This window comes from Medicago truncatula, chromosome 3, assembly GCF_003473485.1.
Source record: "Medicago truncatula cultivar Jemalong A17 chromosome 3, MtrunA17r5.0-ANR, whole genome shotgun sequence".
Taxonomy (NCBI): domain Eukaryota; kingdom Viridiplantae; phylum Streptophyta; class Magnoliopsida; order Fabales; family Fabaceae; genus Medicago; species Medicago truncatula.
This window is the reverse complement of record NC_053044.1, coordinates 31,613,459-31,640,737: the sequence shown is the minus strand read 5'-3', so window position 1 is coordinate 31,640,737 and position 27,279 is coordinate 31,613,459. Positions and strand designations below refer to the sequence as shown.

The 27,279-nt window shown below is 33.0% G+C and overlaps 2 protein-coding genes across 2 annotated transcripts; one reads left to right on the top strand and one right to left on the bottom strand.

The window, feature by feature from the left end:
• Positions 1-1,570: 1,570 nt before the first annotated feature.
• Positions 1,571-2,347, top strand: LOC11438062 (pathogenesis-related genes transcriptional activator PTI6). Its single transcript, XM_003600492.3, has one exon. The coding sequence runs from the start codon at positions 1,571-1,573 to the stop codon at positions 2,345-2,347; it is 777 nt and encodes a 258-aa protein (XP_003600540.1).
• A 2,154-nt stretch (positions 2,348-4,501) lies between these two features.
• Positions 4,502-19,249, bottom strand: LOC11438061 (uncharacterized). Its single transcript, XM_039832052.1, has 16 exons — positions 19,044-19,249; positions 17,461-17,560; positions 13,531-16,617; positions 12,859-13,395; positions 8,190-8,898; positions 7,730-7,890; positions 7,558-7,638; positions 7,394-7,468; positions 7,169-7,255; positions 7,007-7,075; positions 6,391-6,511; positions 6,146-6,295; positions 6,032-6,060; positions 5,645-5,711; positions 5,390-5,542; positions 4,502-5,309 (listed from the first exon to the last, which is right to left on the bottom strand). The coding sequence occupies exons 3-16, from the start codon at positions 16,615-16,617 to the stop codon at positions 4,810-4,812; spliced, it is 5,826 nt and encodes a 1,941-aa protein (XP_039687986.1). The 5' UTR covers positions 17,461-17,560; positions 19,044-19,249; the 3' UTR covers positions 4,502-4,809.
• Between the last annotated feature and the right edge of the window lie 8,030 nt (positions 19,250-27,279).

Below are 27,279 nucleotides of genomic sequence, written 5' to 3'. Positions count from 1 at the left end.
TAGGGAATATATATTTTGAGCATTTTCGAACCAACTTGAGACTAAAATCATATCTTACTTTACCATTGAGTCAATCCTCTCCACATTTAATATATGATTATCATAAAGAAATAAATAACTCTCATCAAGTTCATTATCATCTTTAAGTTTATAACAATTAACATTACCCTACCCCCAAATGTAAAGTTCCTTGGTAAGCTCATATCATTTGAGCACTATAGTGAGTAGTGATTCAAACATGTTTGAATTAATATAGGAAGACATTTCGGGGTCAATAATAAGATACACAACTAAATTAAAAAATGATATTTGCTTCGATTACAAACACCTAAATTGAGTACAATAAAAATCACAACTAAAATTTCTACCGTATGTACTTTGTACCCAAAACACATTAAGGTTAAAAAAACCACGTGACGTGTAGTCTCAAATTTCGTCTCTATAATTAATGTTTGCAATTTCTGTGTCACACAGAAAGAACATTATAGTACTCCTTATTAATTTGATACAAAATAGTGAAATTAAAAACTTCACCCTCTTCTGTCCTTTGTTGCATTAATGATGATATTTCGAGTTTGATTCAGTTAATTTTAGGTACTAATTAATTTAGCTGTGTCCTAATAGACAAACTCTAAAAAACAATTGTAGTACATGCCCAACGGTATGGCCACGAGTCATTTACTTATTCGACCGATTTAGTTAGAGTATAAATTTTGACTAAATAAAAAGCTTTTTTCTTTCAAAGAAAAACTAATTAAAAAAGTTAGAAACTACAATAATAATTCGACCAAATAAATAAACTAAACTATAAAAAAAAGTCACGTCAATCGCGCAATTTCTGTCTATAGGAACAACGATTGTTGTTTGTTCTAATCTTCCTTCTAATTTGTGCTCCCTAACTAAGATCAAAATTTTCAATTTGATGACTGTGATTTGAGGACTATGGTACACATTTATTTAAGATCATACGTGGAAGTTTAACAATGACATAAAAAAGCTCGAGTTTTGAATACATTCATCTAATTTACACCAAAATTTGTAAGAACATAAATGAAATATTTTGAATTAGAAGAGCAACGTGTCATGAGGGGTAGGTGCAAGCTGTCTAGATTTTTTATTTCTACTTACCGACAATGACATACACACTCACATGACACATCCATAAGGTGAGTCATTAGTCATGACCCTCCCTTCCAAGTTCCACTACTCACTCACTCACTCACTCACACTACATTTTCTCTCTACTCTCCTTAACCCTACCTTCAATATCTTCACCAAAACTCTGACCCTATCACGAGATAAATATTTCTTTCTTCCTCCAATTAGGACACTTCTTAAATACCCTTCAATTCTATCTCTTTTTTCTTCTTTTTATTTCCCTCTCTCTCTCTCTTCACTCTCTCCTTATCTTCACCTCCTCTCTCTCTTATTTTCCCGCCAAAATCTCTCTCTCCCGCTCTCACTCTCTCTAATCCACCCTTTTAATTTCCTCACTCTCTTTCTTCACTTTCCTTAAACTAACCAAAAACAAAAACAAAAACATCGTTGTTTTTCTTCTTAGTTTTCTCCGATGACCGTACAATCAACCTTAAAGCTTCAAAACCCTTCAAGCTCGAATTTTGAACCCGACCCATCATGCAAAACCACCACAAAAACCAAACCCAACAACAAAAAGCTTCTCCGGGTCATTTTCACCGACCACAACGCAACCGATTCAGAATCCTCCGGCGACGATGAAACCCCACGAAGAGTGAAGAAGGAAATCACTAACATCACCATGCAATTTCCTTCTCTCACTGATTCTCAAGCAACTTCACCTTCTTCTTCATCTTGCTCCATTAACCCGACCCATTTAAATAAACCCAGAAAACGACCCACAAAAAACTCCGGCGGTTCTAACCGCCGGAGCATATTCCGTGGTGTTCGCAAAAGACCTTCGGGTCGGTGGATATCAGAGATCCGTGACCCGTTTCAAAGAAAACGTCTCTGGCTCGGAACTTTCAACACAGAGAAGGAAGCCGCCGCTGTTTACGACGCCGCCGCTGCGAAGATCTATGGTCCAAAAGTCGCCGCCGTCAACTTTCCAAACGATGCCTCCGACAAGAAAAGCGTTAAAGGTTCGCCTGAGATTTTCTCCGGCGACGGTTTTGCTTCTCCGACATCCGTTCTACCTTTCTGCGACGGCGAAACGCCGTTTGACGGTTTACGTTACGGAGCTGTGGATGCGTTTGGCTTTGATATTGACGCGCCGTTAAATTTAACGGATGTTAACTTTGTTCCGTTCGAGAAAGAAAAAGAAGAGTTTGGTGAGTTTGACTTGGACGAGTTCTTGACATGGCCAAGTTAAACCCTAAGGGTATATTGGTCTTTGTCGTTAATATTGAGGTTTTTGTCGTGTTCTGTTTGTACTTGATGGAATTCCTAAATTACCCTTGTGACCAAGAGTGTAGAGCACTAGAGTAAGTAAGATAAGATTATCTTTCTCCAACACTATGAAGATATTTTTGTCCTAAGTTATTTTGTAATTAATTATTTTGTTGTTTTATATTATGTCAAAAAATAGGGGGACATATAATATAATAGGTACATGAAAATTAGAGAGTGATGGAGGGGTGTTGAAATTATTAAAGAGGACTATATCTAATATATATCTAATATCTAATGTGTTATGTAGTTTCATGTCTAGTTTTGGTAAGTATTATTTATTATTATTAATTAAAAAATTTGTTGTCTAATGTTCCACATTTCGTTTGTTTATTCTAATTCTAATTATGCATGCATCATTATGCTTTGTTTGGCAAGAGCAAAGATCTCAAAATCAAAATTTGCCTTTTTGTTAAGAAGATGCCAGAATTTAAGATTCATCTAGTGGGATTCTAAGATTCTATAGGGACATATGAGGATTTGGATATTATTATGTTCCAACCAAGAATTGCCACATGTTTTAGATGTTGCGTGCTTTGTTTATTTTAGATTTTAGATGTGATATTCTATGTTATAGAAAATTCACTCTTGCACATAACTAAAAATATCTCAACTATTGAGCAAGAGTTTATGATACACACGTTACTCTTTGAAATTACTCATGATACAACGTATTTTAAAATTTTAATTATAAAGTAAATAAGCATATCCACAACATGTGAAGTAAATTCTTTTTAGATACGTGACAAAAAGAATTTCAGTAAATATACGTTCTATAAATTAACATGTCTTATAACTAGATTCAAACAATTTTATAATCTAAATGAGTAAATTGTAAATTGTTTTTGAAATATTAATTTGATGGTAACTATGAACAGAGTAAATATTGATTGGTTCTCACCACATTTAAAATGGTGGAGGAAAATACAAGTGTGGGGGCCAAGAAGCTACTAGCCCACAAAGAGGTGGCTGCTTGTGGTTGATAAGAACAATAATGGCAGCCCCACTAATACTATAATAACTGGTTTATGCTTCTTAACACTTTGCTTTTCATATGAATTTGGAATCTAACCTACCAACCAATTGATTGATTCCTGGCGGCTCAAAACAGTAAAATTGTGAAACCTCAAAGAGAGAGATTCAGAGATTCTTGTGAAATTTCAAAGTCAACTTGGTTAATTTTTACAAAGTGGAAACAGATTAGAACCAAAATTGTTTATGTATGAATCCCGACTTTACAAAATATCTGAATTTTCTTGTATATCTACGCCGTGTTAGCACACTCACTATAAGGACAATAATATGTAATAATTTCCAAAGCACACATGCCAAATGAGTACACATCAACAAGTTCATTGTATTCTTCATCATACAGTTCTGGTGATTCTCCCACAGTAGAAGAAGTCCAGTGGTACGAGCTGGTGCACACAAAAGGAGTATTATGAAGAAGATCAAGTCTTCAATTCCTAATACAAACAAATTCTCGCTGCTGCTAACATTTGTCTAGAAAAAAATAAGTACTTATAACACTGTGCGTTGGTTGCGAAACACGAAGAATCGCTGTTAGACCCAAGTCACCAATTTTTGTTTGTCCAAGATGTCCATTGACAAGTATGTTATCACACTTGAGGTCCCTATGAATTACTGGATGATCATGTTCATGTAGATACAATTGCATGATGGATTGATATTTGGTGCTTGAGGGTACTTAGGAGATGTGTACCAAGTGCATCAATTGCTTTATACAATGTTTTCTTTTCCCCTTTTCCAAGAATAGCTCCAACCTAATCACATACAACACACAACTTTATTCTTAGCCCTTTCAAAAGTTTTGAGATGAAAAATCTGAACAGTCTATCCGATCTTTAGAGGCTACACACTAACATATTACGCTGCGATGTTTCTTCTTGCGATAAAATGCAGAAAAATACCACTAATACATCCATATTGGGTGGTAATACCATTGAGGAGACTTCAAAATCCTTTATATTGCAGCTGCCGCTGTAGGTGCCGACTATAATTAACAACCTTGCTATTAAATCTACAAAAAACTAAATTCGTTCATCATCTCTGCATATTGTCGTGTATCTCGACTTTTCTCTTAGTCAAGATTTGTTTATTGAATCTTAGGATACATTTGAAATGTGTTCCATATAACAATATTTGTTCAACATGTTTTCTTATTTGAAATAAGTAATATATCAATACTTCATGACCAACATGTATAACATACGATGATCATACAACAATCAATAATAATTTTCAAAATACACAAATTCAGTAAGATTGTTTCAATCATTTGAGATGAGAAACCGAAAACTACTCAAGCAATACATAATATTCAAAGCAGGGAACAACTTGAGCGAATGCAAGGAATAAAATAGTCTAATAGCCAATAGGATCACTTAAAGCAGCCCGAGTATGTAAAATTTGTGCCTCCTGTTGAGTGATGTTCTGCAAAACAGCTTCACAGGAAGCCAATTGATGCTTAAGATCCTCCACATGTTGTGTCAAAATGTGTTTTGAGTCCAACAATTTTTGCAATGCATCTTGAGAGACTTGTAAACCAGGCAACAAAGCGCGTTTTTCAATATCATCCAACCATTCCTTATCAAAACCAAATTTGCGCACATCTTGTAATAACTCAACAAATTCAGAGTGGCTTGAACCTAACACATCCAACACACTATGAGTTTGGAGGAATTTCAATAGCTCAGCTAGGCAGTTGTAGGCATAACCCTTGTATCTGTTACTCAATGAAGTGTCGTTTAAAAGAACCGAAGGATGCTTAACAAAGAAATCAGTCAACAAAGACAAGTTTTCATAATCAAAATGCTTGACAAGCAAAGAAGAACTGAAATCTTCTACTTTTTGAGAAGGGTCCCCTGAAAGTATAGGAAAGAATATTTAAGCCTATTTGAGCACACCAAAGTTAGTTAAAAATAAAATGCAAGCAATAAAATACCTTTAGAAGGCACCGGAGGTTTCTGAGATGCAACAGAAGACGTGATCCAAGGAGAGGGTTTAGATTTGGAAACTACTATTATATCATCAATCTTAGGAAATTGTTCCTCAATATTTGAGCTTACTTTCTTGAAAGCATCATCATTCCGAGAAAAGAAACTAAACAAATTGTGAGAGAGGATAAAGTTCAAAATCAAAAGGGCGATGAATATCGAAGTAACATAAGAATATAAAAATAGATTCAAAGCATTTTCACCTTCATCATTGGTCTCTGTAGTAGCAATGGAAAAAGAAGTCATGTCCATTTGGTCATCAAGATCTTCCTACACAGATTTAAATCACTAAATGATATATCATATCTTATAATGGATCAACCTCACTATTTTACACCATATATTATATTTTGCAAGAGTCTGATTCCACTACAGATAAAATTAAAAATAGAAAACAAGAATTTCAGTGTTAAGCCTCTACAAATATTGAGCAACGATTCTCCTTAACTTTGGATATAAGATTCGGAAGCAATAGACTGAATTTTTTTTATTTTTTATTTTTTATATAAAAATTAGTTTAAATCTTGTTTCATAGGAAACCTATCGAATGGCAATTATTAATGAAAAAATGGACCTGATGATGAACTTACTAATTCTTCATCTGGTTGAGAAGGGTCCCCTGAAAGTATAGAAAAAGGATAATTAGTCCTCTCTGAGTACCAAATAATGTTCTTAAAAATAAAACGAAGGGAGAAAATATATACCTTTGGAAAGCATTGAAGGAGTCCGAAATTGTTGAGGCGAAGTAATGATAAGGGATAGCTTAGATTCTGGAACTTTAAATTCAACATCCTTAGAAAATGGTTCCTCAACAATTGAGGTTACTTTTATAACAGCATCATCATTTAGAGAAACTGAACAAAAGGTGTGAGAGAAGAGATTTAAACTTCAAAATGAAAAGGGTGATGAGATAACTTAAGAAAATAAAATTGATCCAAAGAGTCTTCACCTTGATCATCATCAGTGTTACTAGTTTCCTGCAAGTTATTAACATGAATGTCTTGAGTGGAAAAATGCCTTGTCATGGAAATTGGAGGAGAAGATATGGCCATTTCGCCGTCACTATATTCCTACAAAAATTCAAACATACAAATGATATCATCATGAAGTCTTAATATGTTTTTTTGGATTAGCCTCAATACATATTACTCCGTCCGTTCTTGATCTTTGGTTCTTTTAGTTTTTATTTTTGTCCCAAAATTTTGGTTCTTTTAGGAAACCAAATATAATGAAAGATGTTTTTTCTTTTGCACACTTACAAAAAACCGAAAGCATGCATTGAATGAATTACGAATAAAATGGACTAAACCTGTCTAATTTTGTACTTTCTTAATATCTGTTGTCAAACCGAAAAGGACGAAAGATTCGGAAGGAGAGAATGGACAAATCATCATCCATAAATCCAACTTTTTCAAAATTCAAAAGCTGTAGATTCCGATTTTTTTCTTCTCAATATATCGAAATTAGTTTAAGGCTTGATTCTTACAAATCCAATTCCATGGTCATTGAATTGTAATAAAAAGACCAAGTTAATATGAAGGCTTTGTTAAATAAAATAAACTCACCTGTGATGATGTCGTTCTTCTCTTGGCATTAGATGAAGTAGTTCCTTCTTGAACACTTATTTCGCTAACCTGCTTAAAATTAAAAAGATGTTTAAGATTGTAGTATAAGTCAATTCCTGCATAGACAAAGTGTCAAAAAGAATACTAGCAAGGAGTAACTACTTGTATAGGTGACTCATTCTTTGTTGGTGAATTGGTGGAACACGTTTCTGCTACATTCTTTGTTTCTGAAATGGTAGACACCTCCAACTAATTGCATACAATAGAAATGTAAATTAGTTAGTTGTACATATTTGTAAGATTCACTTGAAATAAAATATATTTCTTTCGGTATTTCATTTTTAGCTTTATATGCACAACGCGGTGGTACGACATTACATGATTTACCTGAGAAGGTTTGACGGTAGTATCAGGTTCTCCAAGTAGACGTTGCTGCTCCATTGATTGTTCATTCATCAACTCCTGTAACAAGAACAGAAGCAATAATGATCTTCAGCTATTAATTACATCCATTAAAATTCTAACGCAGTTTGACATGGCCTGGAAATCACTTTTGAATTTGTTGGTATTTCTAAATCAGGAACATTTTCCACAAGTTCATGCTCTGTCTCTGGTGTTTGTTTTGTTTTTTTCTGCACAAAAAATAGCATGTTTGAATCAAATACATTGTCAAGTTGATTAAATTCTGGTGCGGTAAGCTTGAATCAATAGATCGGTATTGACCTTTGGAGAAGTCAGCTCATGTTCTGATGATGCTTTAACTTCAACCCCAACAGCAATTTTTTTAGAGGTTTCTGGATTTTCATTACCACTATTGTTGCCTTTGGTCTCTTTTTGAAATTGTTGTCGAAACCGAGTCTTGAAATACCTACACAATTCAGGATCTACAGCAAAATAATATAGAGATTAACATCATTATATAGTAACTCAAGCATAATAATAAAATAAAAACTTCCACTTTCAATTGTATATCACCATTTTCAAGTTTCAAGATGCACAAAATTGTTTATCTATCTACCTAATAATTAAATTTTACATAAAATTAAAGCTTCTATTAGATAGGTCACTACATTTTAGAAATACTTATGCATGCATACCTCTTACCGCTCCTTTAAACAAATCGTATGTAATAATTTACAGCAAACATGTAATAGTTTTTAAAAATATTGGATAGAGTGTGTACCGATGCGAAAATATGAAGCAGACAAGTCATGTATTTTTGTTGATTCCAGAGAGAGTTTTTGACAATTCCGTATGAAACGATTTTTTACAGCTTGAAATTGAATTCTCTGGGCATGACTGAGGCTTGGTAGATTTTCAAATACTACACATTCTAGATTTGGAATCTCCACTTTGTGATCATCACCTTCACTTACAAATATTTCCTCCAGCTCATCTGCTTCTCTTATCATCAGAACATTTAGCTCAGGAAGCTCTTTACATATGGAGATTGGAAACACATATTTCAACTTGTTGCACTTTTCTACAACAACTTTTTCTAGCTTTGGGAAGAATGTCTTTGTTGTAGACATAAAATTTGAGGAATTTTTATTCTCCAAATCATCTTCAATGATATGCTTCAACTCATTGCACTCTTCAATTCTCATATAATACAACTGTGGTAGACACCTTATTACAGAAGTGGTGAAAACAATTTTCAACTTTTCACATCCCTTGATTTTTATTCTTGTAAGGTTTTGGAGGGAGAACGAATTGTTGGGACCCACAAAAAGGCATGTCATCATAGGCAGAACATCCAAATCAATGTCTTCCAAAGCTAAGTTCATTTGCCGTTCATTTATTTCATCGACACGAAAGATACTTTCTACATTGGAGTGATCTACCTCGAGACTTTCCAAAGCACAAAAATGTTCGACATTCCCACTCAATTCCTGCAATAAATGAATGGGAAATAAACACATGCATAAAATAAGAATAACAAAGTTCTGTAAGTACAATAGAGATGATAATAGGCTGTGGAGATATTTGATATTTGATATGCTCAACCGATATCAAGAGAAACATAATTGTAATGAAGTTTAGGAATTAGTAAAAAGAAACTTCTATTCTTAACTTGAACACTATTTAACTGTAATGAATTGAGGAAAACTATAATGCTATTATTGTTACAGGAGATGATTTATTTGAAAGACAAGGAACTCAAAGATAAGTTATCATTATTGAAATGAAGAACCGTGAACAACTCAAACTCAAGTGTTTATTGGAATTAAGGTAGTTCACTCAAAGAAAGGAATTTTTATCTCTTGTAGAAAATACTTGTTTGACCTTTTGCTGGAAACAGAAAAAATTGGAAGCAAACCTAAGAGTGTTTTCAGTTAAATTAATATTGTTACATTATAATGTAACATTATTACATTATTAAAAACCTCCCATTAAAATTTATTTAACTTTTTATTTGGATTAAATTTATTTAACTTTTTGTTTAATTAAATTAATATTGTTATTTAATTTTCAACACCCCAACCCTTTTGTTTTTCAATCTGCCATCGTTCTACCATTCGTTAAAAAAGAAAAAACTCACATCCTTACTTCATATGTTCCTCTATTAAATCAACCCCTACATTCACATTTTTGTATAAGTTGTAGACAAAGAGGAAGGGCTATGGGTAGCATTGGCTACCCCAAAAGAAAAAAACCTTAAATAATTAACAGTCTTATAGCGTAAAAGAAAGTTAAAAGAAAAAATACAGTAAATCTGAATGGAGATACCGTAAAGGAAAATTCAAAAATTTGGCAACTCATGACCATAAATATTTTTCGGGGGCTAATTTGGTTCGTTAAGTCTTCTGATTAAATTTGGTTCATCAAATTAATTACAAAGCAAAAAGAAGGAGAACTGATAAAGGGCAATAAAAGAAAATAATAGGTTGTAATAATCAAAATATAAAATTTAATGTAGAATTGATTATAGGAAAGCCAAAAGTTAGGAATTTTAGCTTTAAGGATAATTGCTGTTGGAGGATAGAAGCAATTCTAAAAAGCCAAACCAAACAACATTGAAAACTCAATTTCCACTTTTTGAGGTTTGTAGAAGTGCTTCTTGTTGTTGAAAAGCCAAAACAAACAGACTCTAAGAGTGTGTTTGAATGAGGGAATTCAAATACTTTGAGGTGAATTTTATTGTTTGGAAAACAATTTAATTTTTTTTTTTTAAAATGATGGAAATTTATGAAGTACTTGTTCAAGTTAAATTTAGAGAATTTCAATAGACACCTAAAAGTTAAGAATTTCAAAATTCTTCATTGTTATATTTGTTCAAATTTTGCATTTTGGTCCCCAATAAATTTTCAAAAAATTTCAAATTGACCCCTCAATTTTTTCAAAATTATAACTTGACCTCTCAAAATTTTTGAAATTTACAAATTGACCCTTAATTTCAATTTTTAAATTTGGCCCAAAAAATTAAAACTTATAAAAGTTGCCCAAAATTGATGACAATAATTTTTCTTATTACTCCATCCAAACAAAAGTATTGAGAAATGAAAGTAATTTAATTGAATCATTTAAATTGCCTAGAATTCTAAATTCTTTAAAATTTTCCAATTACCTCGTCCAAACACACTATAAGGCTAACAAGAAATGACTATGTTCGGGCAACGACAAGTTCCTCCAACAAACCCAAACAGTGGGAACATGGATATTTAAAATTACAACACGTGTTATATCAAGACCTCAATTCGACAAATTACTAGCAGACGAAGAGTAAATGTGAAGTGTGTGGCGACTCACAACACACGATCTAATGATAATAGCTCAAAACCTCCACATCACAGTTTTGGTGCGACGGGTTTCCTTCTCTGTCCCTCTATTTCCTTCTTTGTTCCTCTATTCCCTTCTCCTCATTCTGGCGCTCCAGCATGTTTCTTCCGTCTTCGATCTGTTAGTTGTCGTTTGGAAGTGGTTTAAGTGTTTTGGAGACTCGAGGTTCGGTGTCGTGATGGTGGGTGTTGTGAATTCGAACAAAAATCACACCAATAACAAACTTGATGTGTGGAGCAAGGACAATCAAACAACCAAAACAAAGTGTATGGAACAATTATAAACACAAGCCAAAAGTAGAAAACAGCGACAGAGAAAAGAAGAGAGAACACAGGAGAATTTGTTGACCTAGTTCGGTCCAAGATCCAGTTCAGTCCAAATTGACCTAGTCTAGGGAGAGAGCAGCCTTCCGTTTCACTGAGTTATAAGAATACGTCTCCCGCCTAATTCTATCCAAAGTCCCAATCTCTTCCCGTAACCAATAGACTCAATCCTAATGGTGTTTCCCAAAGTGAATCAACCCTCAAATCCCAGTGTTTGTTCCAAAGAGACAAACTCTATACAAACCCTAGTTTTGTTGTTGTCTTTCTAAACCTATTTCAGCCCCCTCTATCTCAAGGTTTACACTGATACAATGTCTATATTTATAGTAAAAGAATCCTCAATAAAACTGGAACAAATCGAGGCCCGAAAATACGTTTCTATTTTATTTTCTTTCACTTAAGTGGGTTTGGGGTTGGTTTGCTTTGGTGGTTCTTCTTGCTATGTTCAGGTGCTACAAGGGTTGGTTTGCTAGCTTCACGGTAGATCTTGATCTTGCCTTCCGAATATGTTTAGGCTCGGGTTTCACCGTTTTTTTTATTTTTGCTCTGTGTTGTTGTTTGTTTTGGTCTAGGTTGTCGTTCATTTTTGTTTTGTGTGTTTGCCGTGTGTTTCTGTTATGAGAGTGGATGGTGGCAATAGATATGGCCTTTTATGTGGTGGGTCGGATTCTCAAACCCGAAAGGGTCTGGTTGTCTTAACTCAAAAGGGTTGTTTGGTTACTAACGTATTGAACTCATCCCTCAATCTGAGTTCAAACACGTCTTTGAAATCGGTTGATTTGGTGTTTCTGTGCTTGCTTGATTCTCTGATATTCCACTTTTGTTAAGATCTGCAAGACTGAAGACGGGCGGGCTACTCTCTAGTACTAACTTCTTATCCATCTTAGTCTTTGTGATTGTGATCGGACTGTTATGCTCAAAAGAGTTTTTATGCTATTGCTTTGTTCAATGGTTGTTGGTACATGAATCTTGATACCATGTTGGCGGCCAATCCATTCGCCAATTATGAACCTTGTTTGATCCTACAGACGCTTACTCGTCATTTTTTTTTTTGTAACCTGATTTTGTGCCCGTACGCGAGTTCACTGAGTTGCGTTCGTAATGAGTGATTGTTTTGTTAGGATTGATTAAGGTTGATCTATCTGGTTTATATTTTCATGATTTATTTTCAGCTAGGTTGTACCTGGAATATGTTTAATGTCTGCATAGTCCTTGTATCTCTTTATTTTTATTTATATATTTCTCTTTTTTATTCTTTCACTTAAGTGGCAAGTGGCAACCGCTTAGTTCATCTTCTCTATAAATAAGAGTTCTGAGAGAGATGAGATGAACTCACTATTTTTTCTAATATTTTAATATGGACCATCCAAAGGTGGACCCCTCTTTATTTTAGTAAATTATAATAAAATATTTTTCTGTTCTTCATATTTTATTAATATTTTTCTGTTCTTCATATAGTAAACCACCCTTGAACCAATTTCAAGAGGTGCATATTAGACACAAAAAATGTACTTGTTTAAAAAAATTAAATGTTTTTAGTTCACATAAAATTATTATGTTTTGTTTTTTGTCCCAACATAAAATTACTTCTTTAAAAAAACCGCATGTTTAATCATCCTTTGAATTTTTTTTTTTTAATGTTTTTGCAGGCATGATTTGAACATTATTCATTTAAAAGCATATGTTGACTTAAAATCATCAAGTTTAGATTTTCAAACAACAAAGATATATAGAGATAAAGATGAATACCTTGATGATTGTACCGTCCACCGATCTTGTTATTGAATGATGAGTTATGAAATCACCAATAAACTGCGGGCATTCTTCAACTACAAGTCTTTCCAATTGTGGAAATGTCGTGTGATATTGTTTGGGACACATGCTGACTAAACTTGGCAGATTGTGAAGAACGAAGGTCTCCAATGCTGGAAGATGAAGAGGAATCTCAGTGTGGTTTTGATGATCATCAGTGAAGTGTCCAATTATGTATTCCAATTTCTCACAATGTTCAACTTCGAACAATCTTAATTTTGGGAAGACAGTGCCCCAGTTATTGCCACCAGTGTTGTCATGATCTCCCATGTCTATTATAATGTGCTTCAATTCATTACACTTATAGATTGTCAATGACTCCAACAACATTGTTGGAGCAATAGACAGGATAAATACTGATTTCATCTTTGAAATTTTCCAGAGTGTAATCTTTTTAATATTGCACAAGATATGTGATTGTCTTGAAAGACATTGAGCACTTTCCCATATGTTAAGAGGATATGAATTTGATTCCTGCAATTATATAATCTCAGTGAGCAAATATAGAATTCAAGAAAATAAAAACAAATGATTCCTACAATACAAGTCCGACAGACTGGCTTAAAAAAGTACACAAAATAACATCACAGAAGAAGGTAAGAGGGTTACCATTAAGTTATCCAGCAGTTGATCCTGAGAAACCAATGGGATTTTCGTAATTGTGGTACTCCTCAATTTGTTGTGCCCATATTTTTTACCACAACAATAGATATCAGTCCATGAAAACATATTGCATTTGATTGGCTCTGATTGTTCTTGTGACTCAGAAATGGAAGATGGCTTCTTAATGGACAAAGACATTGTAGGATTACATTCTGGGAAAATGTCGATCAAATTCGGAATGCCATCAAGCTCCAATTTTTTGAGCGAACCAAGTTTGACATCTTGACCAAATATGTATTTCAACTTGTCACAATCTTCTATTTTGATGGATTTTAGTGCTGGAAGATCATGAGTAGAGAGAAACGGAAGTATTAATTCAATTCTCGGACAGCTCTCAACAATAAGAACTTTTAGTTTCGGAAACATTGAGCCATGACTTGTATTGCCATTAGCATCAATTATTTCACCTCTCAATTCGTCCCCGTTTTTTTCAACTATTATTATGTTTTCAAGGCGCTCACAATCAATTATTTCCAGTTTCTCCAACAACACTAGGCTAACAACAGTTGACAGTTGAAATAGGGATATCAACATCGGGCATTCTTCCAATGAAAGACTCTTTAGATTGCAGAGGTTTAGGTTGCACTTAAATAAGCTTTTTAAATGTTTACATTCATTGATGGACAGCTTCTCTAAACTGTTCAGAGAGTCAAAGGAAACAGGACCATTGAACAATTCTTCTAAATTATCCATTCCTTTGAGCTTTAGTACAACCAACTTGGAGAAGACTTTTGAAACTGGAGAATTAGTGTCAATGAGGCACTGTAATTGTGAAATGGATCTCAAACCAAGCTCGATTAGATCATTCATACCATGATCCAGAGGAACAATCTCAGGTACGATGTTTCTCCACCCCCCCTCGATTCTTCCTAGTTCAAGAACCTCTGCTTCTTGCATACAATACTTGAGTGTTGTTTCAGATAGGAAAACATTATCTGAGATTACAAGATCAGACACCCCCTTCAATGATGATTTATCCACTAAGTTTGAAAATTCACCAATATCAAACCTTTGCAATTTCGGGAAAGTTATTTCTCGGCAAAAATCATTAAAACTACCTATGAAATACAACTCTTCAAGTGACGAGCATCCTTCAATCACTTCAAAAGGATTATTCCTTGCAATTCTACAAGATGTCAAGTTCAATAATTTCAGTTTCTCTAGTTTTGTGATTCCATGAGGCAATTCATCAATTTTACAACCATCCAAATCAAGTGTCTCTAGACTTTGAAGGTTTCCCAAAATAGAGATGTCACCCAAAATGACATTTGCAAAGAGAAGAGATCGAATATTCTTCAACGACTGAATTGAATGAGGTAATGATAGAGATAGACTAGAATACTTATCATAGATTAGATAAAAAACTCGAAGGCCCGTACTATTTTCAAAAAATGAATTCGGGACATCGATTTTCAAATCGTGGCAGTGGAAGCCTTCCTTCTTATGCCCAGTGACAATTAGAATCTCAAGCTTGGAACCATCAAGCATACATGAAAACACATCCTCAAGCTTGCCTTCACATAACAAATATTTAATATTTTTCTCCCTTTCAACCATTGCCTTTTGATTTTTATCATACAACTTCATTGTTTGAATCTCTTTGCTCGCTATCCATTGGGCTGCATCACGAACCATGTCATGCATTTGCACTCTACTTTTTTTGGCCTCCAACAATAAACAAGAATCTAGGAGTTTATTTTTGGATATAACAACTTGGCTTCGAGCATCTTCGTAGCTGACATAATCCTCCCCAAAAAGGCCTCCTCCGATGCTAAGTCTGGTTAACCTTTCGGTAGGAATTTTTTCATCTTCTCGAAATACAGAACACAAGAGGAATAGTCTCTTGGCCTTCTCATTCTTCATATTATCATAGCTAAATTTTAAGCATTTATAAATTTTAACCAGTTCATCATCAACATTGTGCATTTGCATATTTTTCTGCAAGGATTTTAAGGCCCATTCCCACTCTTCCGGACGTTGTATGCCCTTCAAACTGCTGGCGATAGCAGCAATTGCAATCGGTAACCTTTTGCATTCATTTGCAATTTTACGCCCTTTTTCAAGCAGATTTTTAGTTGAAATTTCGCTAAGACCAGCATGCCTTTTGAACATGATCCATGCGTCTTCTTCAGATAACAGATCGAGTTGCATTGTCTTACTGCATCCTAATCTGTTACACACCAAGAGATTGCGCGTGGTTACAAGAATTCTACAGCCTTTGTGATTGTCACTGTATGGAATCCCTATTTCATTAAAATCGATGTCTCCCCACACATCATCCAATATTAGAAGAATCTTTTCACCATTGGTTAACCTGCTCCATAGTTTTTTGGGTCTGTCTGATTCATTACAGTCATCAAATTTCAATCCCAAGGGTCCAGCAATATCATCTTGAATGTTTTTGATATCAGGAGAAAATGACACTGTCGTGTCAATTATTTGAGTAAATTGTTTGGACTGCTTAAGTTCCTTACCAACTTCTTTGGCCAATGTAGTTTTTCCTGTGCCCCCCATTCCTTTCAACCCGATTACATAATTGTTGTCATCTTTCAATGCATCCAAAAGCTCTTTGTATTTGGATTCCCTACTTTTAAAAGGAATATAGTGTTGGGATGAATAACGTTCAACACCTGGAAGACGAGCAGGGAGTCCAATTGAAAGTTCCTTTCCAGTTTCAATTAATCTTTTAATTTGCTCCTTCTTATTTGTCAATTCCTTTCCCCTTCTATATCTCCATACGCAATGAGAACAAAATCCAAAAAAACATTTTTGTTTTGTTCTTGTGTCTTCTTGAATAAGCTTATCGGCTTCTTCTTCCCAAGAAAGAGCATTAGCTTGAACATCTTCTCCTCTACTGGTTGCCACATCAACACGTTGCTTGACAGTTGTCTTTTCTATTTCCAAACTAACTCTTTCTTCTTCAAAATCCTTAGCAATGTACGTGAAGCAACATATATAACTTGACTCTGCGATCACCCCATTTATCAATTTATCCACATAAGGCTTCGCCAAATCAGTCAAAAAACTTGCCATCTAAATAAATTTCAATAGATCAAAGTTAGGCATATATATGGTTGTGTGTGTGTTGTATTGTGTATTGAGAAATAAAATGGTTGATAAATGATAGTAGATGACACACTTTTCATCAAAGAATTTTTTTGTGCAGTAAGATTTTCTTTGTTCGAAGTCTGTTCATTTGAAAAATGATACTTGATGACACATTTTTCATCAAAGTAATTTGAAACAGGGAGTCCATCCAATACTAAAGATTCAATCAAGAGAATTAGGAGTAATAGTTATTGCAATTCATGTTCTGCAGCAAACAAAAGCTGCAGAGTCAATAACTTTTACAAAATTGTTGGAGTTTGGCATACTATAGTTTTGGCATATTGTGCGCGTAGTTAAAAGATAGGATCCTGTAACTAATAAGTATAGGACCTTGCTTAGTTGCAACTTATTAAATAATCCTTTCATATCATTTACAAAATGGTAAGGCTCTCCTCTCCTGTTAGTGTTTCATAGTGGATATCGAACTTTTATTTAATCAATGTAGTAGCTTTCTAAAATATTGAAGTTTTTGTAACTTAAGTCAGTATGTATCAATCCACTGTTATTTCCCCTTTTTTCAATGCTTGAAATTAGAGGACATTTTTGAGGATTTTGACTTGGAAGCAGGCTTCAGGTTTTAAGCTCTTAGTTTGAAAAGAAAAGATAACATGGCTTGAACAGAAAATTTATTACAGATAGACTATGTTTGATTGATTCAATCCTTATCCATTCAAGTTGGTGTTCTCTAAAAAATAATACAAAAGCATAAAACTCAAGTTGATTTATAAAACTTAAGAAATTAATTAAAATTGTTAAAAGTATGATTACCTTATATCCAGCAGTTTCAGCAAATGTTCAAGATCATTCTCCAATATGCAGTAGCTAGCATCATCAAGATCATAATAAGGTGGTGTTGACTGCAACAACTCTGCTGTAGAAATATAATTTTGGTTAAATATTACTTTTCATAAATGTAAATATGCAATAATAAAGTGGTAGTTATTATGTTTGCATGTAAGAAGGAGAGGATAAAAGAGCATGATATCAATTCTGCGTTTCACCAACTAATTCTCCATTTCAAGGTAATAGTTCTAAAAAACTTCATATGGTATGATTGATCAACAACTATATATGAATGATTGTTGTTTTCCAATTCAAGTTCTGCAGCAGACACTACAACACCTGTTTCTGCTATATGCAGTAGCCATCATCAAGTGAAATAAGGCAATGGTCCTTGATATTCAAGTTCTGCACACAAAATTGTTGAGAAAATACTTGGATGGTGGCTTTTTTTTTGTTTTATATAATTAACAAATTACAAGATGATGGAATAATTACAAGATGATGAAATAAAAATGTAGGGACCAATCCTAAAAAGTGATAAAAATGCAGGGAGACATTTAAGCCAAAATGAAATATTGAGTTATACGGTGTGATTTGCAAGTTGAATTTAAGAGGGTTTTAAAGATGAGAGTTTGAAAAGCTAAGGCTATATTTTGATATATATTTGATATTTGAAAAAAAAAAAAAGTTTAGTTAATGTGCAAATCCTTAAATTATTTGAACTTTTTTTAAACAAATCTCTAAGCAAAAAAGAAGTTATAGTCAGATTCTTAAAAAAAAAAAAATTAAGTTATTCCGTTAAATAAATGTTTGTCAACAATTAATCGACGTTGACATGACCGCTGATTAGATCTTTAAACTAGTTTGTAATTTCTACCAATAATAATAATAAGGCTAAAGTCCCTTAAGTTTCAAAATGTTGCGATTTTGGCCCCCTATTAAAAAAAATGGCAAAAATGATCCTCTATGTTTAGGGAAATATGCTCTTTTGACCCCCTAACATAAGGGAAATATGTTTTTTGACCCCTTATCTTTACAAAAAGTTGCGATTATGACCCCTTTTCTGGGACACGTGGCATCTTCCGAGCAATTTTGGGATGAAAGGGGCCAAAATTGCTACTTTTTTTAATAGGGGGCCAAAATCGCAACATTATGAAACATAGGGGGCGAAAAGTGCACTTTAGCCTAATAATAATTCCTTCAAAACAAAATAAAAAAATTTGTAAAAAAAATTATTTTTTAAACTATTTCCAATACAACATTTTTTCTGTAGACTTCTTAACAAGTGCCCTAAGGACACTTTAATAACACTAGTTAACATTTCTCTAATAATAATAATAATTATTATTATTATAATAATGTGATTATCAATCCAATGTGTTATGTAACCAAAAAAAAAAATCAATCCAATGTTATTTCCCCTTTTGTAACTTTGGTAATTCTATATTTGAAGTAACTACTTAAAACATTAAATAGAATAAGAAAAAGCTACAGTGTTGTGATTACATGGATCATAAAATAAAGCATGTACTAAATATAATTTGTATGAGCATATCATTGATTGTTACCTTGTTTCAGCAAATGTTCAAGCCGTATGAACTATTCTCTTGATCTTTCTCTAATATTCAGTAGCTAGTAGTGTTGACTGCAACAACTCTGCTGTAGAAATATACTTTGGAAGCTTAATTTTTGTTCAACAAGTAGACGATCTTTCCAACAATTTTAGAAAACCTACTTTATCTTTGTACATGAATGAATGATCAAGCAAAATATATTGTTATTTACCTGGTTTTCCAATCTGCAAATCAAATTAACAGCTGTTTCTGCAATCTGCAGTACCCAACATTAAGTGAATAAGGCATTGGTATTCAGAAAAGAAAAGAAGAAGGGATGGATAGGGTCCGTATAAATTAAATGTTCAATTAAATTATTCAGAAACTTCACAGCTACCTAGCTAGTCAAGTCTTTTCATTGATTTAAAGCTTCACTTATGCATAGATAGGGTCACACTTATTTAATAAAACAATAACTGAAACCAACCCATGGTCACGATTTGGTTTGAAGTAAATGTTGTTGTACCCTCTTGTTTGTCTAAATTTCTAGTTTAAGTAGCCGTAGAAGAAAAAAAAAATTGTTTCAAAATAAATGTAATTTACACTCTCTAATGAATTGAGTGTATACTATACCAACAGTAATTAAGACTAGTTTAGTAAAATTGTCATATCATTTGAGATCATTATTACATTTTTTAATCTACTTACTATCTACTTACTATATATTAAATATTAATCTCTATGATTTTACCATTTTGCCTTTAAGAGGAGCATTTTTGTAATTTACTATTTGGTGAAATTTGGTTGTTGCCACCTCACATGTTTTAGGGTGCATTCTCCATTTTGCCCCTTACCAATTTTTTTTAATTATTTTATAATTTTATAATTTTTAATAATTTTTAACTATTTTTCATTTTTTTTTCTGTTTTTAACTATTTTTCAATTTTTTTCTCCTAAATTCAGTTGCTTCTACATTGTCGTTGTGGAAGATTAAGGTATCGTTTGACCCGGCTTTTTTCCAACTTCTCTACATTTTTAAGGAAAAGTTAGGCCAAACACATTATCAATTAAGTACTTACTAAAATAATTTTTTTGAATGCATAAAATTGAATGGAATGACTTTGGCCAAAAGTTGTTGAATGTTACTTTAAAAAACCACTTCTCGACAATTTATTTCACAATCATCTCTTTTCAACTCACGCTGGAACCTTTTCTTTTATTTTTGAATATTATATTTCAATATGTTTTTTTCCTTTCATTTAACTTTATTTTATTTTATTTTTTTGAACTGTTCCATTTAATTTTTAAAGGAGGTTCCATTTAGTTTTATTATCTTTTTTTCAAAGGAATTTTATTATCTTTTTATAACTTATATATTTAATTTTAATATCATATATTCATCACAACCTCACAAATATTTTTATTCACGCTGTCATTTAATGATACCAAATATTTTTATTTTCTTTCTTCAACCTCGGGAATATATATACACACATACATTAACGTTTATAGTAATATTTTATGTCTGTTTTTTTTGTTAAGCTAATGCATATAATTTTTTTTAGTGTTGCTTGGTTGAGTGCTACCTCACTGATTTTTTTATCTATTTTTATATTTTTAAAAACTTTTAACTTTTAACTATTTTCCAATTTTTTTATTTTTAATTATTTTTGAATTTTTTCTCCCAAATTCAATTGCTTTTACACTGCCGTTGTGGGAGATTAAGATACCGTTTGACCCGATTTTTTTTTTCAACTTCTCTACATTTTTAAGGAGAAGTTAGGCCAAATACAATACCAATTAAGTACTTACTAAAAAATGTACTTTTTTAATGCATAAAATTGAATAGAATAAGCTTTGGCCAAAAGTTGTTGAATATTACTTCAAAAAACTACTTCTCGACAATTTATTTCACAAGAATCTTTCTTCAATTCACGTTGGGAAACTTTTCTTTTATTTTTTAATATTATATTTCAATATGTTTTTTTCTTCTACTTTATTATTATTTTTTTTGAACCGTTCCATTTAATTTTTTTAAGGAGGTCCCATTTAATTCTATTACTTTTTTTAAAGGAATTTTATTATCTTTTTATCACTTATGTATTTAATTTCAATATCGTTTAATCATCACAACCTCACAAATATTTTTATTCACGCTGTCATTTAATGATACTAAATATTTTTATTTTCTTTCTTCAACCTCGCAAATATATACAGACACACACATTAGCATTTAGAGTAATACTTTATGTATCCAGAAGTCCTAGCTCAACTGGCAAAAATGCCGAAATTGTTAGGCCGGATGCCATGACCGGGGTTCGAACCCCGGCACCTCTACTTGTGTGTGTGAGTTTATAATGGCTTTGCCATTTCGTCTATCTACCAAAAAAAAAAGAGTAATACTTTATGTGTGTTAGTTTTATTGTCACGCTACTGCGTATAATTTTTTTGGCGTTGCATAATGCGTATGATTATTTTTATAAAATTTTGATTCTAATCAAAAGTAAAATTGTAGATGTCTTTTCTTCAAAAAATGTATAGATGCCTAAAAAAATTATACTTATATATATATATATATATATATATATATATATATATATATATATATATATATATATATATATATATATATATATATTGTACCTTTATATTGTAACAAACTCTGCATATTTTTTTCTTATTAAAAAAAAACTAAACATATATGTTTCGATGACACCAACAATGTAACAAATATAATATAAATTCTTATCTTTTTAAAAGACACCAAAAATATGGTATTCTTATAACGAAATTTTTTATAAAGTATAATTGAAATAGAAAAAATCAGCTATTTTGATATTATTTATGTTATTATTTCAGGCTCCTTAAATTGTTTCTCCTATTCAAATATCTAACAAGTTATTTATACGATGATACAAATTTGCATTCATGTTAAAAAAAATAAACATTATTGAGTAAAGATAGTATTTGTAAAAAAAAAATATCTTTTCGTTTTTAACATTTTTAGCCTTCAGAAAATATGTTAAACATTTTTTCTTTATTATGTTAATTCATAAGAAATTCAAAGTTTTGTCCTCGTGAGTTTAGCTTAGATGATAGGAACAATGCATAAATATATGCCAAGTCCGAGGTTCGAATCCGGACAACATAAAAAAAAAAATATCAAAGTTTGTATAATATTTTCCCAACCAACATTTAACTTAAAAATAGCTTTGAAACTAAAAAAACAAAGAAACCAAACAACTTTAGCTTCTTTCTTAAAAGCCTTTATTTTAAATTTATTTTGAAGTAACTTTTAGACCGTAAAAAATCTTGCCCTAACGGTATCTAAGTTCAACTGTGAACACTGTTTCTCTTTCTTCTTCGTAAGAGGTCATTTTCTTCCTTTTTTCATGGTTCTGAGACCATGCATGACTTTAGTTGACTGATTTTTATGGCTTGAGGGGTTCATTTTTCAACACTGTTTTAGTTTTTGCTTCATCATAGGTGGTTTTCTTCCTTTTTTCACAATTCTGCATTTTAAGGGTCTTTTTGTTTTTGTTTTTTTTTACAATTTTTAGTGGATTATGTACCAGAAATTGTTATGCTGCATGAGTGTAGAAAAATCTTCTTTTGTAGTGTGGAGTATAGTAGAGGTCATTGTTGGAACAAAATGTGTTTCACAATAAACCATAATAAATTTTGATGATAACAAGATATTAAAAATTGTCAATTGGTTATTGCTAATAATTGTTCAAGTGTACAGGACCATAGGCAAGTCAATCAATTTCAATAGGTCTTGGAAGAACAATGGAGAGCAAAGTAATCTGAAGCATCTGAAGAAAACTGCGTCTGAAGCTAAAGTGCTTATGAAGCTGGAGTGCTTCTGAAGTAATGACGTCATCAGAAGCAAGGTTTTCATCAGAAGCGAAATCATCACCAGAAGGTACAATTAATCAGTGAATTTAAACTGAAGATTCAAAGTAGCTGTTTCTCGTTTCAACCTCGTCTAAGAAGAACGAAGAATTGAAAGGGAGGTATCAACGGTCATTTGAAGAACACTGAGTACTTGTCCTGCGTTAATAGAGTTGACAAAGTACAAGTGTACAACCACTACCTCCACTACTCTGTTTTTGTCTACGCTACAAGACAAGACAACAGCTATGCCTGCAGAATTGTTCCTTCAAGATGGGAATGAATTTGAAGCTAATTCTTCAAAGGACTACACCCAAATCAGACAAATGATTACTGGTGGATGATCAAAGGAACTCAACGACTCTTTAGACGTGCTAATCATCTCAACGTCTCTTTCACACCTCTATATAAGGGAGTGAAGACTTGAAGATTGTAGATAGAGATATACAAGTTAAAAAGCGCCAAAACCCTGTCAATTTGATTCTACAAAGCACATTGAATTTCTGCACTGATTTGATACATCTTAGAAATTCACAAGTCTAGAGTTTTTATTGCATTGTATTTGTGAACACTACTGATTGTATATCAAGTGTTCAAGGTCAAACATTTTCTCTGTATTTTTGTTTGAACAGAAGTCTCTTGCCTGTGTGCTTGAGCATTAGAAGACTCTTGCGTGCGTGCTTGAGCATTTTTGAGAAGTCTCATACTTAGAGAGTATTGAGCATTTGTAATCTTTGTGATTATAGTGAAATCTCCTTGGAAGTGCAAGGGGGACTGGACTACTTCCGATTTGTGGAAGGAACCAGGATAACTACTTGTGTCTCGTTTTTCTTTTCTCTGCTTTGATCTTTTCCGCTGCATATCTGATTCTGGTTATTACATCAGAAGCATTCCAAAACAGCTTCTGAAGTATTATCAGAAGAAGTAATTGTTATACCCTGATTTTGGACCTAAAAATACTCATTCAAATTTCTTTTCTAACACTGATATTTGTCAATTTACTGTTGTTTTACTCTGAATCTTGACTCTCTTTTCATCTGCATATTTTACTGTCTCTGTCTCAAAGTGTGTTCAATCATGATTTTCTTGCATAAAACTATCCAAAGTGTCTTTCTTGCATTACAAGTTATTTGAAAATTCTCTGAATCATTGCATTACTTTTCTTGTGTTTTCCTACGAGTCTTTTCAACTTGTTTTACAAATCACTGTTGAGTCTTTGTTTAAAATCATTTCAAAATTGCATCTGAGTCAGGTTGAGTCATTTTAGTCCCTAGGGGCATTTTGGTCTTTTCCTGTCAAAATTTCGACAGAGAGGTATTTTGAAATACCTCATTTTTGTAATTGGTTCATTTTAGTCCTTTTGTTGATTTTATTTTTGGTTTCAATTTACGTTTTTTCCAAATTACCAATTTTAGTCCAATTTTATTTTTAATTGCATTTTAGTCCCTGAACAGTTTCTAAAATTGCATTTCAGTCCCAAACAGTTTAAAAATTGCATTTTAGTCCATTTTTTTTATTACAGTCCAATCCTTCAATTTTTCTTTTTTGCAGAGAGGTCCCTAAGTCCAAAAAACAGGTGTCCCTCTCCCATTGGGTCTCAAGCACACTTGACAGCCTATAAAAGGTGCATTCACTGCACAAACCAGAGGATCCACACAATTCACGCCACCTCAACAAACAGAATCACAGTTTCTCTCTCCATTCAGTTAGATCAAAAACTCAGAAACTATCAAGAACATGAAGAACATTCATGAACCCTAGAATTCCAGAATCACAATTCATCAACAATTTCAACTAAATTCGTTCAGTTCTCAGTGATTCTTCAAACAATCATCATCATTGAACCGGATTCTCTGCAATTCAAGGCGCGAATTCGCCATTGGCAAACTCAAGCACCGATCACAGAGAATCAGTGAAGAGGAAGAGGAAAAGAAGAAGAATTTGAACCGGTGAAGAAGAAGAAAGAATCGAACCAGCCAGAACACCGATTTATTTTCGGATTCAAGAACGAAATCAACGAAACAGAATCAGATCGAAGTTTTCCGAAGATTTTCGTTCGAAATCTCCGATTAAATCACAGGTAACACTTGAATCTTCATTTTCCTTTCTCAAGAACAATAACAAGAACGAATCAATGTAGATCTTCAAAGTTTCAAAGAGTTTCTTTCAAAAAACTGAAAAACCTAAAAATACTTTCAAAACCGTAGCAAAATCTTTAGATCTACGTTGATTCAAGCTTTATTTGTGAAAACCAGTGTTAGAATCATGTTTAGGATGAAGAAACGAAGAGTTTGTTGTAAAATTTTCGAAGTTCTGGTGAGATTAGAGGTTGCCGGAAAACTGGAGATCTCGCCGGAGAAGATGAAGATTCCGGCGGACCTATGAAGGTTCCGGCCAGATCTTCATCTTCTCCGGCCGCTCATTCCAGAAACCGGCGGAGGAAGAGAAGAGAGAGGCGAGAGCATCTCTCACTAGGATGAGAGAAGAGAGAGAAAGAACATAGCAAAGTGATTGAACCGGTGTAGGCTTGCTTATATAGACCACTAGACCGGACCGGTTCAAGACCGGTCCAATCCCCTGCAATCCTGAGCGTTGGATCTAGGGTTTCCCTCCCTGGATCAATCCAACGCTCCCTGTGCATCCAGGCCTTAGGTTTTGGGCTTGGGCCTCCTTCTGCGCAGATTCCTTTTTTTCTTGTTAGTATTCTTGCTATTTGCACCTTGCTGTCTTGCTATTTGAACCCCTGTTTGTTCTAATTTTCTTGCAAAAATTCCTAAAAAAATTTCTATGTGTTTCTTGATGCATTTTTAACATTTTTGTGATGTTTTTACATGTTAAAAAATGATAAAAAATATATGTAATGTTTTCTTGTTGATTTGTTCATTTTTTGACTAAACTTGTGAATTTTCTTGCCATAATTTGTTCATGAGGTCTTGGCACGATATGAATGATTGATATGCAATTTTGTGGTGAATATGTCTCTGATCATGTGTTTGTTTGTACTATTTTTAATGTGATTTGTTAATTTCTTGTGTTGCAAGTAATGTGTACTTTTTACATTTTGGTTATTGTTGTTGTTTTTACCGTTTATCTCGTATTTCTTTGCTAACTTGTTCTATCATTTTATGCCCTATTCTACTAACCATTTTTATTTCTTGTTTCATTCACCTCATAAGCATTCTATCATTTCATCTCCATTTCTTATAGTTTAGGTCTTTTACTATTCATTTCTATGTTAAAGTTGGCATGTAAATTTAGGTAGTTTCAATTTTTCTTTTAAATTCTTGCAAGACCATAGAATGTAAACTAGGGCCTATGTAATGGACAATGGACTCTAATGATGTACACCGATACAAGCACCGACACGCACACACGTTGTATGATGATTTACCGCTTTAGATGTATGCTTAGGGAACGCGATACTTAGAAAAATATTCTTCTTTTTTAAAAATAAGCAAATTCCATCACTTGAAATTTTTTTTCCTAATAAACCTTGGAGTCAAAACTCCATTGAATTTTCCCTTTATTTTCTTAAGAGAAACTCAAAATGAACTTTAATTCCAACATAGACTCTTTTCTTAATAATTGAACCAACCACTCACCATTTTTTCTCATGCCTTCACGGCTTCTTTCCTTTCTTCAAAACCCATTTCCAAAAAACTTAAAATCAATTGAAACACACAAAAACATTTTTTGAAAGAGAACTACATGAAATTTTGATCCCTTAAAAGGGTATGTAGGCAAGAGGTCAAAACCTCTCCAAGTTCAATAAAATAAAAATCCAAACACTCCTCCCCCCATTCTTAACATAAACAACTTCCTTTTTTAATAAATAGCATTAAAAATAAAGCGTAGACATAAAATTAGGAAAACGGTTCCGATAGAGTACTATAGTCATTGCGGGTGCCTAACACCTTCCCGTAACGAAAACGACCCCCGAACTTAGAGTTTCTAAGGGTTTTCTCAATTTTACCCTTCCCAAGAAAAAAAATAGAGATTATCAATGATTGAAAGGTTCAAGCCTAATTAATGACTTGACACCCCAAAATCAAGATAACAGTATTTTTTAGAGAAAAAGAAAACACAATTCAACCCCCCTTCTTGTGTTTTTCTCACCTTCAGTCATGATGATTGAATTTTAGCTCATGCTAACTTATTATTTCACAATCTGATTTGATTGTTTTTTGACCATGTTTCTTAAATTGTTGTCATGACTCATGACCTTCACACTTCTCAAGCTCAGAGTCAAAGCATCAGTCAGAACTTAAGTCAGAGTTCGGCTTATTCTCAACGTACAACGATTTTTCCAATCTGTCTTAGGTTAGGCCAATTGCTGATTTATAAACTTAGTCAAGGT